This window comes from Watersipora subatra, chromosome 9 (assembly GCF_963576615.1).
Source record: "Watersipora subatra chromosome 9, tzWatSuba1.1, whole genome shotgun sequence".
NCBI classification, from domain to species: domain Eukaryota; kingdom Metazoa; phylum Bryozoa; class Gymnolaemata; order Cheilostomatida; family Watersiporidae; genus Watersipora; species Watersipora subatra.
Window position 1 is genome coordinate 15,794,941 of NC_088716.1, and position 21,071 is coordinate 15,816,011.

Sequence of the window (21,071 nt, forward strand, 5' to 3'; positions counted from 1 at the left end):
AAAATAATCAACATATTTTATGATCACAATAAATGTGTTTACACAATGAAATAACAGAATTCACAACATAATAATCACGGTGATTACAATAATTTTCTAATACACAGTATTGGTGCAATGGATTTATTACCTACTGCACAATAAGCAGTGCTGGATGCAGTTCCAGTGTTGCTAGTGCACATTTCACAGTGCTGGATCCATTAATAACTTTTCGTTGCACTACACTGTAGATCTATTAGACAATCTGACATATGTGACCCGGCCGTCAGAATGTACAATCGTGTGGTAATTGGATTGTTCACAATAGCACTATAAGCGTGGTTTACGCTATTGCATGATTCACCGTCACTATTTTAGTAAACAGTGGTTTATAGTGCATTAAACCCTGCTCTTTCACGTGGTCTTGTTTATTTTTGTGTCTGACTAATCATAAAGCCATAATTGCCATTTAACTATGCCCATATCGGTGGTTGCTATGGATTTTTTCATAACCCAAGATCATAAATATAGGCTTTAACTACGGGTGCGCGCATGTATGTGGCTATTTCCTGTTTTGATGCTTCAGGCTAAAACAAAATAAAACCATCGCAAAATTACGGCTCAATGCTGCTATTAATTTAGATGAGTATCTCTACTTAGAATCTGAGTCAGCTGCCTCAGATCATAGTGAAAGCGATGATGAGGGAGGGTTGTGATAATAGGACAATCTTAGAAATTCAGCTGCTTACGCAATATGAGGCTGCTAACGATAATGCGAGTAATAACAGTCATCCTAATGAATTAAATCAAATTACAGCCTATCAAAGATCAGCCTATCACTGCTGATAACATTCTTATTCTAGCTGTTGACATCAAACTAAAGCCTGGTTTCCATATGCCATCGCAAGGCTCGCAACAAGGCGCACGACGTCGTGCGTAGGCCAGTTGTGATATGGAAACGTCAACGCACGACGGTCGCGCGACGTGCGTACGCTGATCACAAGGATCCAACAGAATGGATTCTTGCGATGGGTGCGTGCGATGAGATATCCCACAATACACCGCGCGACCTTTTCAACCTATCCCATAATGCAAACGGTCGAGAAATATTGGTTACGAGAAATCAGCGTAGTGGAATACGCAGCAGTAAAAATGGAGATGGAAAATGTAGACATTGGAGAGGAAAGCGGGGCAGTAATGAATACATCTGAACTGCTCTCAATAATTCAAGAATATCCGGCTATATATAATAAATCTAGCCAGTGCTTTCGAAACCAGAGACTTAAATTAAATGCGTGGAATCAGGTGGCAGAGAGAATGAAATCATCGGTGGCAATGTGCCAGAAATGCTATCGTTCATTCCGAACGAGGATTGGTGAGACCAAAAAAATTAATAAAATTTCGTAGTAAAAGATGATGACATGAACTCTAACATGTTTACACTAGCACAGGGCATGCTGGGTGATTACTAGGAATTGTTGACAACAAAATCGATGCGAAAAAAGCGTGACAATGATTCAAAATAATTAGTTTCATTTTCACTTGTGTATATGTATTATTATTTGGTAATACTAATAATAAATAAGGCGTTCACGTACGGTAGGGAAGTGTATCAGCTAAGTGAGTTAGTGAATGTAGTAAAATAAAAGTATATGTATTTGAAGTATGGTTGTGGTCACTTGTTACTATTTTCTTTTCCATAGATATGTCAGAGCAAGAGCAGGGCCTTCTGGGTCTGGACTAAAAGACATAATATGTGAAGACTCTGAATATGAGCAATATCGATGGCTCTTCACGCACATCAAACAAAGAGGAGTTGTGACATCAGCGCAATCTGAGTCATCTGCTCCATCACCTATTCTATCCCCTGACCCATCCTCTGCTCCATCACCCGGTCCATCATCTGCTCCATCTCCAGCTCCATCACCTGTTTCGCCATCAGCTCCATCAACTGTTCCGTCATCTGGTCCAGTTGCTAAACCTAAATATACCTCTTCTAGAAAACGACCATGGTCAAAGGCTAGCAAGTTGGAGAGTGAGGCAGATGAGGTAGTCCATATTGAAATATCTGTTACTGCTAAATTGTACTCATTCATCTATGTTTCTAATTTATTTTATATGTTTGTTATTTATTTATGTTTCTTATGTATTATTTGAGGTTCATTGTTGTAGATCGATAAACAAATCTTGAAGGCTCTTGAAAAACCAGAAGAGGAAGATGAGGATAAACTATTTGCTATGAGCATTGTGCCAAAGCTTCGACGTCTCAAAGGAAGGGTGAAAAGCCGAGCACAACTCGACATCCTGAGAATTTTGGATGACGCTGAGTTTGCGGAGCCTGCGTACCAACAGCAAGAGCAGCAGCAGTGGAGTGGAGAAACTAGCCAGTTCATCCAAATGCTTTAGAAGCATATATAATATTAGAGCTTCTATATAATGTTTATGTGGGATAATATACATATGTGTAGATATGTATGTATGTACATATAACTATATATATATATTTATACATATATATATTTATACATATAAATATATATGTACATATATATGTACACATATATATGTATAAATATATATATGTATAAATATATATGTACACATATATATATGTACACATATATCTATATACATACATATATCTATATATACATATATCTATATATACATATATCTGTATATACATATATCTATATATACATATATATATACATATATCTATATATACATATATCTATATATACATATATCTATAAATACATATATCTGTATATACATATATATACATATATCTATATATACATATATCTATTATACATATATCTATATATACATATATCTATTATATATATATACATATATATATATATATTCACAAATGTATATACACACACGCTTATATATATATATATATATATATATATATATATATATATATATATATACACACACATATAAATATGTATATACATCCTAATAGAGTTAGTCTGATTGTGGTGACTTCATGTATTGTGATGAATTCATTGTGGTGTATTGTTTCAACTTGTTTTACGTCATAATATAATAGTGTCACATGACAGTCCAAAAACATAGAATAAAAAATAACTTGACACGCAGATGGAATTAAGTGAACAAGAAATGTGAACTCATTGCACAGTATCACCATGTTGCCGCTTCCCAGTGCTTGTGACAAGCTGTACTTGCCATGGAAGTGCTGCTTCTGGCGAGTTGACATATCTTGTGAGGCATTCCCTGATCTCTTTTGCAGTATATGTACTGTATGTTTGAGGGGTCGTGGTCTGAGTCTGCCGAAGGCACCACCACCCTCTGTTACTTCTTTTCTCCAATCGCCTTCGATCAAGTCGCCCGTATCGCTGTAGCTATCAACAAAGCCTGTTGGCTTGTAGCTAGCATTATCGGTGAGCATCAGGTAGTTATGGAGGCAAACACAAGCCTGGACAATCAGGTCTACCAAATCCAATTTTGCACGGATTGGCCGGCGGAATATACGCCATCGTGCACACAGTATTCCAAATGTATTCTCTATCGTTCTTCTACTTCTTGAGAGTCTATAATTAAACACTTGTTGCTCTTGGCTCAGATTTTTGCCTGGCCATGGCTTCATGAGCCAACTGGTAAGTGGAAATATTTCATCTCCAACCAAATAGTATGGGATAGAGTACTGACCATGCTGTGTGGGTGGAGGAAGATCATGTACTCCATGGTCAAACTTTCGTATAAATGATGAGTGTTTAAAAATTCCAGCATCATTCTCGCTGCCATAACTACCGATGCTCACACTTAAGAAGCGATAATCGGCATCACAGACAGCCATGAGAACAGTGGAATGAAAATGTTTATAGTTGTAATATAATGAGCCACCTCCACTAGGACATTCAATAGCCACATGTTTCCCATCCAATGCTCCTATAACGTTTGGCATATTCCATTCAGAAGTGAATTTGTCTCCAATCAGTGTAAAGTCCTCTCTGCTCTGTGGTTCCTTTAGATAGCGATCTTTCAAAGAGTCCCACAGAGCCTGACAGACTTCACGAACGATCTTGCAAATTGTTGCTCGTCCAACTCTGAAGTTGAAACTTTGAGACTGCTGAGAATCTCCTGCAACAACAAATACCATTGCCCTAAACGTAATCAATTACCTTTAATACAATTAATTGAATGAGACAGGGTAAGCATGTTTTTAAGTGTATAACAATGAATGGCCGAGATTTGTCGATTGTAGTCTGTTAGGCAGCAGTAAAATACATAAATATAAAATACAAATACATCAAAGGCATCATGTTCCAGCTTACCAGTTGCAAGGTATCGGAGTGTAATTGCTAAGCGTTCCTCATGAGAGATAACTTCACGACTCCGGCAGAATCTTGCTTTCATATATGGTGAGACACAGCTGAGCAGGTGGTCAAATCGCTCAGGTGTCATCCTCATATATCTTCAAATTGAGCAACGATGATAAGCAACAATAAACACATCGCAGATTTTTAACTGATACTAGAGTATGTATGTACGTCAGCATTGATAATGTTATTATTACCGTTATCATTATTATCACGTGCGTGTATGAAAAAGAAGAAAACACACACGTACTGACGCACGCAACTCACCTGAAAAAGGTGTCCCGATCTCCTTCCTTCAACTCTTTAAAAAGAGTATGGTACTGGCCAAGCTGTTTCCTTTTTTTGAGTGAACCACATATCCAAAATGCATGTTTCCTGGGCATTCTTCTGAGTGCGTTGATTTTACGGCGCATCCTTCTCCTGAGGTACAGCAAAAGTAGAAGCCTCCGCCTGCGTGTCACCATGATGTTTATATCGCGAAGAATTCTGTCTCCCATACGAAAGAGTAAATCGGAAATGACGAAAGCGAAAACGTTTAGCTGGAAAACCACATATTTTCCTAAAAGCATGACGCCTACGCGCGCGCTATGGAAACACTGCAGCGCACCCGACGCAATGCGTTGCGCACGATCATTACGCCGCGCGCACGATCATTGTGCTGTCATATGGAAACCAGGCTTAATAAGTGGGTGCAAATGTAGGGAATTATGCGTTAGTTTTATGTCGTCTGAACAATTAAGCCTCATTAGAACTGTGTATCAAGGATTACCGAAGGAAACATTGAATATGGTTGTTGGGACAAATTGCCACTAGCATAACAAACAAACCCCTCCAATGCACTACAATAAATCTCTCCAGTGTTAAACTACATAAAAAGAGCTCTAGATTGAATAGTCACTTGATGAGTTGGGTTGATATTTCCGCATCCTGATGCCCCCTGTGGTCACTTTTCCTTGACCTTACCATTACCTTCTGTATAGGTGGACAACTCTGAGTGCACTTCCAACACTTTGTTAAGTCGTTGAAGTGTCATTATATGCAGTCATAGCAATATAGCTTGATGAGAAGTGCCTGGTTTGAAGCATACCCTTTTAATGAAAAACTCCAGGACGGTGAGCTTTTAGCCACATATAATGTTGACTTTACCATGACCTTTAGGAGGTCAACCGTCAATCGAATTGGAATAGAAATGCAACCATCATCTTTTTTAGGGTTTTATTGTAGATAATGCCAGGTTTCATCAATATAGGTTGATATTAAGCGGTCAGTTGCTATGGTATTTTGATTTGTAAACAAATGCCATGATTTACAGTTCATGAATCACCAACTTTATCCTGCTTAAACTCAAAACAACAGTTTTAGTTCATCACGAGACCTTCTCTACTAAATCTTGCATAACCTGGGCATAAATAATCCGATTTAAAAAAGTTAAAATGCATTAAATTCCTCAGAATTTGCTGATTTCAATTATTTAAATAACTCAAAAATGTGGTTTTAGGGCGATTGTACATTCTGACTGCCTGGGTCACATATGTATATGTGACATATCTATATCATATAGACATCGCCATGTTTATGCATAGAGATTTCCATGTGATAAAGACCGATGTCTATGCCTTGGTTATATGTACATGTGTGTTTGGAATTAGTTACTCACATAAACTTAGCATACTTCTGGCTGATCTCAGCCAGGAGAAATTCTGGCTGATCTCAGCAGCCAGAATTTCTCACACAGACCAGGTTGAAGTGGATTTCTTTGACAGCTAATAGTAGGAACAGACTCAATCTGCTGAGACCACACATGCGTGATCAGATTGGTTGACAGACTGGAGACAATCAAAGCTGAAGCTGTTTACGCAGAAGCTGGTTTTGTTTCCAACTTTCAAACACCATCGATTGTGTGCAATGTGTAGTAACAGTAACAATGCTGAACAGACACATGGAAATCCAGCAGTGTCAGGTTATCCACAGTATCAACTTCATACTAATGCATAGTTGCAGTATGTATGCAGTTTAAAGTTTTGAAGAATACATATTCACAGTATGCATGAAATGCTGGGTTTCAGGTAATACATCATGGAAATAAATGTGCAGTAGACCGTAGTGGGTAATTGCCAGTTGGAGTGCAGTTACAGTAAATGTCTACTGTGCATTAGAAAGATGTAATGATTAATTACATTACATTAAAGAGTATTGATTAATTCATCAATATTTTTATAGTGTTAAATTTGTAATGAAGAAATTTAGTTAAATATATGACACCTGATACACAAATACTGTGTGAATTATTCAAAACCTTTAAAGTATAAAAATTTCACTGACAACAATTATTATATACCATAAAACAATAATGTAATTTGAAAAAATTAAAATTTTTTTGCATGTGGTAACAGAAGCAGAAAACATTCTGAAATACAATGGTAGTGAATATACTTCTTTTGCTCAGAAACTTCCTACAGAGAGACTGAGTTATACTCACGATTCAGGGAGGTCCTGAAGTTGGCACCAGCCCAAGTGTAGCTCAGTGAGAGAAGTAAGAGCTCCAACAGCCTCAGGGAGGCCTCCTTTGAAGTTGTTGTGATTCAGCCATAGCTCCTTCAGTTGAGTCAGAGAGGATAGACTGTAATATATACATGTGATAAATTAAAGGTATAATAGTATAGGTTCACAGGCTATGATATTTGGCTGTGATATACAAAAGATTGCTTATATTTCATGTTGGGAGTACAAATAATAGTATGTAGAGCTGATCTTAAGTTGGGATTTGACTGTATCATGATTTCTTTTATAGATTTTATAGAATTTGCTATGAAATTGGGGAACAAATAAAAAAGTAGTGCCATGACAAATATATTTATAACAAGTAAAACCTTAGTTGTGATTTTACTCACTGATATCAACCTTTTTACAACTGAATCTGCATATTAAAAAGATTTGAACAGTTTGTAGTCTCAGCCGTCTAATGTTTATGATCATATTTTAGGATGATTATTAGTAGTACATAATATGTTGGGTGGTCTCTACCACAAGACAGTGAACATGGATGTACAGAGACCAAAAGCTATGAGGAATGAATATGTGGCTACAATGGAGTAATATTAGCACATCACATTAGGTGATTGTATCTTTAAATTTCATCTTCAAAAACTGCTGAACAGAGGATAACATTTGAATTTTTAAAACAGCAAACTTCATAAAACCTGTAAGTGATAATTTAGATATGACATATTGTAAGATTAGCTTTTGAGTTTATTAGAGTATAAATACTCCACATAGAGGTTAGATCAGATCTAAGAAAAATCCAGCCCAACCCGACCCAGGCCAGCAACTATTGAAGCAAGACTCAAGCCGGATCATAAAACTTTATTTGCAGGTCTGAAATCACAGAGACTTTAAATTTTATATTACAAGTTAATCTAAATTAAAATAATATTTTAACATTTCAATTTAAAATCTTATTTTTATGATCACAATAAATGCATTTACACAATGAAATAACAGAATTCACAACATAATAATCACGATCATTACTATTATTATCTAATACACAGTATTGGTGCAATGGAGGTATTACCTACTGCACAATAAGCAGTGCTGGATGTTGCAATGTTGCTAGTGCGTGTTTCACAGTGCTGGATCCATTAATAACTTTTCATTACACTATAGATATATTAGACAATCTGACATATGTGTATGCAACATATCTATATTACATACACATCCCCATGTCTATGTATAGAAATGTCCATGTGATATAGACAGATGTCTGTGCCTTGGTTATATGTACATGTATGTTTGGAATTAGTTTCTCACATGAACTTAGCATACTTAGGCTGATCTCAGCAGCCACACTTTCAAACACCATCGATTGTGTGCAATGTGTAGTAACAGTAACAATGCTGAACAGACACATGGAAATCCAGCAGTGTCAGGTTATCCACAGTATCAACTTCATACTAATGCATAGTTGCAGTATGTATGCAGTTTAAAGTTTTGAAGAATACATATTCACAGTATGCATGAAATGCTGGGTTTCATGTAATACATCATGGAAATAAATGTGCAGTAGACCGTAGTGGGCAATTGCTAGTTGGATTGCAGTTGCAGTAAATATTTACTGTGCATTAGAGAGGTGTAATACACTAAAATGTACTGCAATGACGCAGCGCAGTTCTAATACATCGCAACCATAGTTTGTAGACATGAAAATGATTTTGTTCCATTATTATCCACTACCATGATTATTATTCCATGTATTATTATTGTATATGTAATGTATTCATTAATCCATCAATATTTTTGTATTTTTAAACTTGAAATAAAACTCTTAAATAAATATAAGACAACTGATACACAAATACTGCGTAAATGAATTAAAACCTTTAGAGTACAGTAATACTTCAACTTACGAAGTGCCCAACATACAAGAAACTTGAGATATGAGCCAGTTCTTAAGCAAGTTTTAGCACTAATATACGAGCCATGTTTGAGATATGAGTGACCAAGTATGTCCGAGGTGTTTTATGAGATCAGCATCAATCTGTATTTTTAAACTGCTCAGGTTATACTTTTGCTTTTGCACCGTGGTTTTGTACGCGATTTTCAGTGCAGAATTATGTGAATTAAATATATTGTGCGTAGACCAAAGGTTAACCGGCACAATGAAGGATAATGCAAAGAAAAAGTGAATGATAACAATTGATATTAAACTGAAAATTATTGAAAAACATGCAAGTGTGTACCGTAAGACCTTGTGCACAAGCCGCGCGGCTTGTCGTTAGGCGTGGCTTCTGGTTCAAGGTCATAGGCCGCGGCTAAAGCCAAGTTTTTAAAACTTACGTGTTGCTCGGGGCGGCTTCTTGATAAATGCGGTCTCTGCTCAGTTCCGCGCTATAACCATATAATCGCAGTCATTATACACTTTTATGTACGGGGTTTTGGCGAACTACTCATTTATTTTCAAGGTCATGTTTATGGAATACTTTAGACTAAAGAAGAATTTATCGCTCATGTTTAACTCACCACAGTCATAGGTTATTAACACCTTTTCATTCTTGACCGGCATCTTTCCATAAAAGTGAAGCCCTCTAACAGCGCAATAAAAAACTAGCTGAGACATGGCAAGTAAGTTCTTGATGCAAGGGTTTAAGAATTTTAATTCGATTTTGGAAGTAAAAGAAAATTCTTTTCACATGAACTGATGTAGCCTGTTTTCTTATTCAAGAGGACGGGGGTATAGTGAAACCCGTCTCAACACTCGCTCCCGAAGGGGTCAAGGACGGCAAAACCTCAGTCATTAGCCGCGGTCCGTGGGCATACGCGGCTTGTTGGACGATTATTTTTTCTTTCGTGAGTCATCTGTTTTTGAGCACAAGCCGCGCGGCTTGAGCATGAGGACTCACAGTACGCATGATTGAGCTAGCTCAGCAATATGAAAAAAATACATTCACAGTTAGCAAACAGAAGGATTATTTTCAGGGCATTAAGTTTGCAAAATGACTAACCATAGTTTCTAAACAGTGCAGCGATCTTCACGATCGCTGATGTAGAGACTGCTCAGGCTTTGGATAAAAGACAAACAATTGTCCGGCAAAAGCGAAACGATGCTATGTGAAAAGGCCGGTGCTATATATCAAGACCATAAAATATAGACATTCGGACAAGTTGGTTAGTGGTCGTGCATTAACCCTTTGCGACGACACCTGTATTTGTCTTTATCGAAATGCGTTGAAAGGGCGACAAAGGCAAACATCTTTAGTTAGGTTTTTTCTTAAAATGACCAGCTGGTCGTGAGAGCGAAACAAAAGAAAAGTTAGCCAAGCCGCGACAACTTCTGAACGACAAAGTAATTTTAATTACGTTAGGTTTAAAATAAAAGTTTGCTTTCAAGTTTGCTTCTAAGCTTGTCTTTTAAGACTGATAAAATCTAAATTTATCAAAGTCAACTGTTGTAATACAGAATAAATTATCTCTCCCTCCCTGGCAAATGCTAGCAATAGCTGCTATTGTATGTATTTAATTTTACATTTTAATAATCACATTTCCTTGCATTATTTTTTGTTTGTTGCTTTTTGAAAGCATGTGGTAAGTTAGGACAATTATGAATAGTTATGACAATTATGATAATAATGGAACAAAATGATTTTGTTCCATTATTATCCACTACCATGATTATTATTCCATGATTTATTATTGTATATGTAATGTATTGATTAAGTCATCAATATTTTTGAATTTTTAAACTTGAAATAAAACTCTTAGTTAAATATATGACACCTGATACACAACTACTGCGTAAATTAATTGAAACTTTTAGAGTATAGAAACTCTACTGACAAAAAACTCTACTGAGTTCTCTAGAACTCAAAAACAAAAAAAATTATCGCATTACATAAAATATTAATGTTTTAAAAATTTCAATAAATCTTTCAATATGGTAGCAAGAGCTACCGCATGAAAAATGCGATGGAAGTGAATAACCTTCTTTTGCTCAAAAACTTCCTACAGCGAGACTGAGTTATACTCACGATTCAGGGAGGTCCTGAAGTTTACAGCTGTCCAAGTCTAGCCCAGTGAGAGAAGTAAGAGCTCCAACGACCTCAGGGAGGCCTTCTTTGAAGTTGTTGCCTCTCAGCCATAGCCACTCCAGTTGAGTCAGAGAGGGTAGACTGTAATATATACATGTGATAAATTAAAGGTATAATAGAATAGGTTCACAGGCTATGATATATGGCTGTGATATACAAAAAAAATTGCTTAAAGTTCATGTTGTGAGTACAAATAATAGTATGTATGTAATAATTGTATGCAGAGCTGAAATATTTGAATTTTTAAAATAGAAAACTTCCTAAAACCTGTAAGTGATAATTAAGATATGACATGTAAGATTAGCTTTTGAGTTTATTCGAGTATAAATGCTCCACATGGAGGTTAGATCAGATCTAAGAAAATCCAGCCCAACCTGACCCAGTCCAGCAAGTATTGAAGCCAGACTCAAGCCCGATCATAAAACTTTATTTAAACCTTATAATTTATATTACAAGTTTTTTTTAATTTAAATAATCTACATATTTTATGATCACAATAAATGTGTTTACACAATGAAATAACAGAATTCACAGCATGATATTCATTACAATTATTATCTAATACACAATATTGGTGTAATGGAGGTATTACCTACTGCACAATAAGCAGTGCTGGATGCAGTTCCAGTGTTGCTAGTGCGCATTTCACAGTGCTGGATCTATTAATAACTTTAGCATTACACTATAGATATATTAGACTATCTGACATATGTATATGTGACTCATCTATATCACATACACATCCCCATGTCTATGTATAGATATGTCCATGTGATATAGACCGATGTCTGTGCCTTGGTTATATGTACATGTGTGTTTGGAATTAGTTTCTCACATGAACTTAGCATACTTAGGCTGATCTCAGCAGCCAGAATTTCTCACACAGACCAGGTTACAGAGGATTCCTTTGACAGCTAATAGTAGGAACAGACTCAATCTGCTGAGACCACACATGAGTGATCAGAATGGTTGACAGACTGGAGACAATCAAAGCTGAAGCTGTTTACGCTGAAGCTGGTTTCGTTTCCAACTTTCAAACACCATTGATTGTGTGCAATGTGTAGTAACAGTGACAATGCTGAACAGACACATGGAAATCCAGCAGTGTCAGGTTATCCACAGTATCAACTTCATACTTATGCATAGTTGCAGTATGTATGCAGTTTAAAGTTATGAAGAATGCATATTCGCAGTATGCATGAAATGCTGGGTTTCAGGTAATACATCATGGAAATAAATTTATAGTAGACCGTAGTGGGTAATTGCTAGTTGGAGTGCAGTTGCAGTAAATGTCTACTGTGCGTTAGAGAGATGTAATGCACTAAAATGTACTGCAATGACGCAGTGCAGTTCTAATGCATCGCCACCATAGTTTGTAAACATGAAAATGACTTTGTTCCATTATTATCCACTACCATATTTATTATTCCATGATTTATTATTGTATATGTAATGTATTGATTAATTCATATATATTTTTATAGTATAAAATTTGAAATAAAACTCTCAGTTAAATATATGACACCTGATACACAAATACTGTGTGAATTAATTAAAATCTTTAGAGTATAAAATTGTCACTGACAACAATTATTATATAACATAAAACATTATTGTAATTTTAAAAAATTAAATAAATTTTTGCATGTGGTATAAATCAACTATAACTCTACTGACAAAAAATTATTACATAACATGAAATTTTAAAGTAATTTTAAAAATTCAAATAAATCTCTGCAAGTGGAGCAAGAGCAAACAAGATCCTGAAATGCTCTGCTAGTGAATATACTTCTTTTGATCAGAAACTTCCTACAGAGAGAATGAGTTATACTCACGATTCAGGGAGGTCCTGAAGTTGGCAGTTGTTCAAGTCTAGCTTAGTGAGAGAAGTAAGAGCTCCAACAACCTCAGGGAGGCCTTCTTTGAAATTGTTGTTACTCAGCACTAGCTTCTTCAGTTGAGTCAGAGAGGACAGACTGTAATATATACATGTGATAAATTAAAGGTATAATAGTATAGGTTCACAGGCTATGATATATGGCTGTGATATAAAAAAGTTTGCTTATATTTCATGTTGCTAGTGCAAATAATAGTATGTATGTAATAACTGTATGTAGAGCTGATCTTAAGTTGGGATTTGACTGTATAATGATTTCTTTTATAGATTTTATATAATTTGGGAAATAAAATAAAAATTAGAGCCATGACAAATATATTTATAACAAGTAAAACCTTAGTTGTGATTTTACTCACTGATATCAACCTTTTTACAACTAAATCTGCATATTAAGAAGATTTGAACAGTTTGAAGTCTCAGCCTTCTAATGTTTATGATCATATTTTAGGATGATTATTAGTAGTACATAATGTGTTGGGTGGTTTCTACCACAAGACAGTGAACATGGATGTACAGAGACCAAAAGCTATGAGGAATGAATGTGTGGCTACAATGAAGTAAAATTAGCACATCAAATTAGGTGATTGTATCTTTAAATTTCATCTTCAAAAACTGCTGAACAGATGATAACATTTGAATTTTAAAAACAGCAAACTTCATAAAACCTGTAAGTGATAATTTAGATATGACATATTGTAAGATTAGCTTTTGGGTTTATTAGAGTATAAATGTTCCACATGGAGGTTAGATCAGATCTAAGAAAATCCAGCCCAACCCGACCCAGGCCAGCAAGAATTGAAGCCAGACTCAAGCCGGATCATAAAACTTTATTTGCAGGTCTAATCTCACAGAGACTTTAAATTTTATATCACAAGTTAATCTAAATTAAAATAATATTTTAACTTTTCAATTTAAAATCTTATTTTTATGATCAAAATAAATGCATTTACACAATGAAATAACAGAATTGGGGGTCCTACCACACAAAGCTGTCGTCAGAATAGTCACTTTTAAAATCACTGTCGTCACTTTTAAAATCACTGTCGTCACTTTTAAAATCACTGTCACCTTTTTCAAATTGGTAACCAAAACAACCTCTTTCTTCACATTCGTTATTTTAATACAAATATCTATACTGGTGGCACTGGGTTGCTTTAAAAATCTGAAACTCGCTCAGTTTGAACTTCTGCTAACCAAAAGCATGGCTCAACCAGCGACCTTCACAAACATATTAGTGATGTTTGGGAGCGTTGCTGATTACTCCGCGAAGAGTGGCAGCCGTCTTAGGTTTTTAGAGCTATATTTCTTGTACTGAAAATAGACCGAGATTGCCTTTAATAATCACTGTCAGTCACAGACTTGGAAACTGATTTGCTGTCAATGTCGTGGCATTTCATTGCTTTAATTATTTGGCAGTCTATAAATGCTGGGCCAGATGCTTCAAACCAAAACTAGTGAAGTTTCGGTTGACCGTGGTGATTTATGAACAAATAATAAGTTAGTAACGGTACGGCAACACGTAACAAAATTTCCGTTGGTTCTAACCAAAATCACGAAATGATTGAAACACACAGAATTATTCTGCGCTGCTAGAATCGTGCTAGCGAGCATGATCTCAGCAGCTTTTGCAATTAGTATAGTCCAAGAGACGTATAATGACACACGAAAGTAAAAGTATAAGTGCAAATCAACATAGTACACACGATGCAACTGCTTAGATTGCGTTATTGAATGTATTTATTGTTTGGACGCTATAGCTACAATTTGTTTATTTTTTTAATTATTTTTTCTTTTTGGCAGCAAAAGTTTTGTGGTAGAGAATGTCGACATTTCTAGCGCAAACAAGTCAGTTGCATCGTATTTACTATTATAACTTTCTGTAATAATTTTCTTGTGTGTCGCATTATGTTTTCGGACTACATATATCTTAAAATTTGCTAAAGTCGTGTTTGCTAACTAATAATAGCGCGACTTAGACAGTTTTATCGTGTGTTCTATGTTGAAATGCTTTCGTATTTTGATTGTGTGTCACGGTACATGTCTTGGACTATACTATTTGCTAAGGCCGCTAGAATCGTGCTCGCTAATAATTTGTTTAATCTGTTAAAAGCGTTCGTCGACGAACTCGGTGGGCATACACAGCTCAAATAAGTCTGTGAATTTTGACCGATTAATTCTGCGTTTATCATGATTTCGGCCAGAACTCCGAACCAACGAAAAATTCGTTACGTGCAGCCGTACCTTTAGTAATCCTATTTACGCAATCCTCGTCACCTACATTGGTAAATGGTCGTCTCGTCTGTCACTTTTTAAATATCCCTGTCGTCGGGTCGTCAGAATCGTCACAAAACATGGGAGGACCCCCAGAATTCACAACATAATAACCGCGATCATTACAATTATTATCTAATACGCAGTATTGGTGCAATGGAGGTATTACCTACTGCACAATAAGCAGTGGTGGATGCAGTTGCAGTGTTGCTAGTGCGCATTTCACAGTGCTGGATCCATTAATAACATTTTTTCACACTATAAATCTATTAGACAAACTGACATATGTCTATGTGACATATTTTTTCACATACACATTCCCATGTCAATGTATAGAGATTTCCATGTGATATAGACAGATGTCTATGCCTTGGTTATATGTACATGTGTGTTTGGAATTAGTTTCTCACATGAACTTAGCATACTTAGGCTGATCTCAGCAGCCAGAATTTCTCACACAGACCAGGTTACAGAGGATTCCTTTGACAGCTAATAGTAGGAACAGACTCAATCTGCTGAGACCACACATGAGTGATCAGATTGGTTGACAGACTGGAGACAATCAAAGCTAAAGCTGTTTACTCTGAAGCTGGTTTCGTTTCCAACTTTCAAACACCATCGATTGTGTGCAATGTGTAGTAACAGTGACAATGCTGAACAGACACATGGAAATCCAGCAGTGTCAGGTTATCCACAGTATCAACTTCATACTAATGCATAGTTGCAGTATGTATGCAGTTTAAAGTTATGAAGAATGCATATTCGCAGTATGCATGAAATGCTGGGTTTCAGGTAATACATCATGGAAATAAATTTATAGTAGACCGTAGTGGGTAATTGCTAGTTGGAGTGCAGTTGCAGTAAATGTCTACTGTGCGTTAGAGAGATGTAATGCACTAAAATGTACTGCAATGACGCAGTGCAGTTCTAATGCATCGCCACCATAGTTTGTAAACATGAAAATGACTTTGTTCCATTATTATCCACTACCATATTTATTATTCCATGATTTATTATTGTATATGTAATGTATTGATTAATTCATATATATTTTTATAGTATAAAATTTGAAATAAAACTCTCAGTTAAATATATGACACCTGATACACAAATACTGTGTGAATTAATTAAAATCTTTAGAGTATAAAATTGTCACTGACAACAATTATTATATAACATAAAACATTATTGTAATTTTAAAAAATTAAATAAATTTTTGCATGTGGTATAAATCAACTATAACTCTACTGACAAAAAATTATTACATAACATGAAATTTTAAAGTAATTTTAAAAATTCAAATAAATCTCTGCAAGTGGAGCAAGAGCAAACAAGATCCTGAAATGCTCTGCTAGTGAATATACTTCTTTTGATCAGAAACTTCCTACAGAGAGAATGAGTTATACTCACGATTCAGGGAGGTCCTGAAGTTGGCAGTTGTTCAAGTCTAGCTTAGTGAGAGAAGTAAGAGCTCCAACAACCTCAGGGAGGCCTTCTTTGAAATTGTTGTTACTCAGCACTAGCTTCTTCAGTTGAGTCAGAGAGGACAGACTGTAATATATACATGTGATAAATTAAAGGTATAATAGTATAGGTTCACAGGCTATGATATATGGCTGTGAGATAAAAAAGTTTGCTTATATTTCATGTTGCGAGTGCAAATAATAGTATGTAAAGCTGATCTTAAGTTGGGATTTGACTGTATAATGATTTCTTTTATAGATTTTATATAATTTGGGAAATAAAATAAAAATTAGAGCCATGACAAATATATTTATAACAAGTAAAACCTTAGTTGTGATTTTACTCACTGATATCAACCTTTTTACAACTAAATCTGCATATTAAGAAGATTTGAACAGTTTGAAGTCTCAGCCTTCTAATGTTTATGATCATATTTTAGGATGATTATTAGTAGTACATAATATGTTGGGTGGTCTCTACCACAAGACAGTGAACATGGATGTACAGAGACCAAAAGCTATGAGGAATGAATGTGTGGCTACAATGAAGTAAAATTGGCACATCACATTAGGTGATTGTATCTTTAAATTTCATCTTCAAAAACTGCTGAACAGATGATAACATTTGAATTTTAAAAACAGCAAACTTCATAAAACCTGTAAGTGATAATTTAGATATGACATATTGTAAGATTAGCTTTTGGGTTTATTAGAGTATAAATGTTCCACATGGAGGTTAGATCAGATCTAAGAAAATCCAGCCCAACCCGACCCAGGCCAGCAAGAATTGAAGCCAGACTCAAGCCGGATCATAAAACTTTATTTGCAGGTCTGAAATCACAGAGACTTTAAATTTTATATTACAAGTTAATCTAAATTAAAATAATATTTTAACATTTCAATTTAAAATCTTATTTTTATGATCACAATAAATGCATTTACACAATGAAATAACAGAATTCACAACATAATAACCGCGATCATTACAATTATTATCTAATACGCAGTATTGGTGCAATGGAGGTATTACCTACAGCACAATAAGCAGTGCTGGATGCTGTTGCAGTGTTGCTAGTGCGCATTTCACAGTGCTGGATCCATTAATAACATTTTTTCACACTATAAATCTATTAGACAAACTGACATATGTCTATGTGACATATTTTTTCACATACACATTCCCATGTCAATGTATAGAGATTTCCATGTGATATAGACAGATGTCTATGCCTTGGTTATATGTACATGTGTGTTTGGAATTAGTTTCTCACATGAACTTAGCATACTTAGGCTGATCTCAGCAGCCAGAATTTCTCACACAGACCAGGTTCCAGTGGATTCCTTTGACAGCTAATAGTAGAAACAGACTCAATCTGCTGAGACCACACATGAGTGATCAGATTGGTTGACAGACTGGAGACAATCAAAGCTGAAGCTGTTTACGCTGAAGCTAGTCTCGTTTCCAACTTTCAAACACCATTGATTGTGTGCAATGTGTAGTAACAGTGACAATGCTGAACAGACACATGGAAATCCAGCAGTGTCAGGTTATCCACAATATCAACTTCATACTAATGCATAGTTGCAGTATGTATGCAGTTTAAAGTTTTGAAGAATACATATTCACAGTATGCATGAAATGCTGGGTTTCAGGTAATACATCATGGAAATAAATGTGTAGTAGACCGTAGTGGGTAATTGCCAGTTGTAGTGTAGTTGCAGTAAATGTCTACTGTGCATTAGAGAGATGTAATGATTAATTACATTACATTAAAGAGTATTGATTAATTCATCAATATTTTTATAGTGTTAAATTTGTAATGAAGAAATTTAGTTAAATATATGACACCTGATACACAAATACTGTGTGAATTATTTAAAACCTTTAAAGTATAAAAATTTCACTGACAACAATTATTATATACCATAAAACAATAATGTAATTTGAAAAAATTAAAAGTTTTTTGCATGTGGTAACAGAAGCAGAAAACATTCTGAAATACTACGGTAGTGAATATACTTCTTTTGCTCAGAAACTTCCTACAGAGAGACTGAGTTATACTCACGATTCAGGGAGGTCCTGAAGTTGGCAGCTGTCCAAGTATAGCCTAGTGAGAGAAGTAAGAGCACCAACGACCTCAGGGAGGCCTCCTTTGAAGTTGTTGTGACTCAGCCATAGCTCCTCCAGTTGAGTCAGAGAGGATAGACTGTAATATATACATGTGATAAATTAAAGGTATAATAGTATAGGTTCACAGGCTATGATATATGGCTGTGATATACAAAAAATTGCTTATATTTCATGCTGTGAGTACAAATAATAGTATGTATGTAATAATTGTATGCAGAGCTGATCTTATGTTGGGATTTGACCGTATAATGATTTCTTTTATAGATTTTATAGAATTTGCTATGAAATTGGGGAACAAATAAAAAAGTAGTGCCATGACAAATATATTTATAACAAGCAAAACCTTAGTTGTGATTTTACTCACTGATATCAACCTTTTTACAACTGAATCTGCATTTTAAAAAGATTTGAACAGTTTGTAGTCTCAGCCTTCTAACGTTTATGATCATATTTTAGGATGATTATTAGTAGTACATAATGTGTTGGGTGGTCTCTACCACAAGACAGTGAACATGGATGTACAGAGACCAAAGCTATGAGGAATGAATATGTGGCTACAATGGAGTAATATTAGCACATCACATTAGGTGATTGTATCTTTAAATTTCATCTTCAAAAACTGCTGAACAGAGGATAACATTTGAATTTTTAAAACAGCAAACTTCATAAAACCTGTAAGTGATAATTTAGATATGACATATTGTAAGATTAGCTTTTGAGTTTATTAGAGTATAAATACTCCACATGGATGTTAGATCAGATCTAAGAAAAATCTAGCCCAATCTAGACTCAGCCGATTATTTAACTTTATTTGTAGGTCTGAAATCAACAAAACCTGAAATTTTATATCGCAAGTTATATATTTTAAATTAAAATAACATTTTAATTTTTCAATTTTATAATCTTATTTTTATGATCATAATAATTGCATTTACACAATGAAATAACAGAACTCACAGCATAATAATCACAGTCATTACAATTGTTTTCTAATACACAATATTGGTGTAATGGAGTTATTACCTACTGCACAGTAAGCAGTGTTGGATGCAGTTGCAGTGTTGCTAGTGCGCGTTTCACAGTGCTGGATCCATTAATAACTTTAGCATTATACTATAGATCTATTAGACAATCTGACATATGTGTATGTGACATATTTATATCACATACACATTCCCATGTCTATGTATAGAGATGTCCATGTAATATAGACAGATGTCTGTACCTTGGTTATATGTACATGTGTGTTTGGAATTAGTTTCTCATATGAACTTAGCATACTTAGGCTGATCTCAGCAGCCAGAATTTCTCACACAGACCAGGTTACAGTGGATTTCTCTGTTTATCAAATTGAGAAATAAAATAAAAAAGTATTGCCATGACATATATTAATGAAATATATTTATATAAATATATTCATTAATATATATATATATATATATATATATATATATACTATGTATATATATATATATATACAGTCAAACATGGATAACTCGTCCACGGATAGCTCGAACACATGGTTAATTCAAACTTCATCTTTTCGTAATTCATAAGCGTCGTTATTACCACCATCGGCAAAATATTTTTGTCAACGACTTTTCTAAAAGTTTTGGTCAATTTTGATTTATACTGCGATACGATTAATAGCACGGGCTTGCCGGGTCACGCGCGCAAGGATTTTCGCCACGCACATACAAAACAAAAACAGCATGTTGTTTTGTATGTGCGTGGCGAAAATCCTTGAGTGCGTGACCCGGCTAGCCCGTGACGAATAGTTTTCCGACGTTGATTCCGTGTTGAATCAACGTCGGAATGTTGAATGTTTAAAACGTCTTAAAAATTGTCTTTATTAAACGTATACGTTGTCTTAGCTAAAAAAAACTATTCATCGTTTGACCTAAACACAGAATACGTGTGTACATTCAATAAGTATCCATTCAAAAAGTGTGAGTGATATACAATGTACCGTTAAACCTCGTAAAACTTTTAATTGAACTGCCTCGGAGTGTTGCTCTTAATGAATCCCAGGTAAAGTAAGGGATTTTTCTTTGGTAACTTTTTCTTGAAGTTGCATAAACTTCAAGAAAAATCGGCAAAATTGATCGTGGGTAAAACGCTCAAAAGAAAAAGATGTCTTTTCTTTTGAGCATTTCAACAACGATCAAGTTTTGCCAATGTCAATCTAAAAAAACGTCCTGGCAATAACATCACCTCAAACAACAAACCAATCTCATGTGATAGAAAAATCTCTATACTTTTTGATAAAAACGTTTTAAACTTTACATTAGAAGCATTTAATTTGAAACAAGCCATTTGTGCTTTTGATTTATATTATAGTTTGTATATGTACATGTATCTACTAATGAATAAGTAAATACATGG

General features: G+C 35.0%; 1 protein-coding gene across 1 annotated transcript; it reads left to right on the forward strand.

The window, feature by feature from the left end:
* The first annotated feature begins 1,068 nt into the window (after positions 1–1,068).
* On the forward strand, positions 1,069–2,385 carry LOC137404833 (UBX domain-containing protein 4-like). The gene is made up of 3 exons (XM_068091061.1): positions 1,069–1,316; positions 1,683–2,028; positions 2,152–2,385. Exons 1-3 carry the CDS (start codon positions 1,069–1,071, stop codon positions 2,383–2,385), a joined length of 828 nt encoding a protein of 275 aa, XP_067947162.1.
* Positions 2,386–21,071: the final 18,686 nt, after the last annotated feature.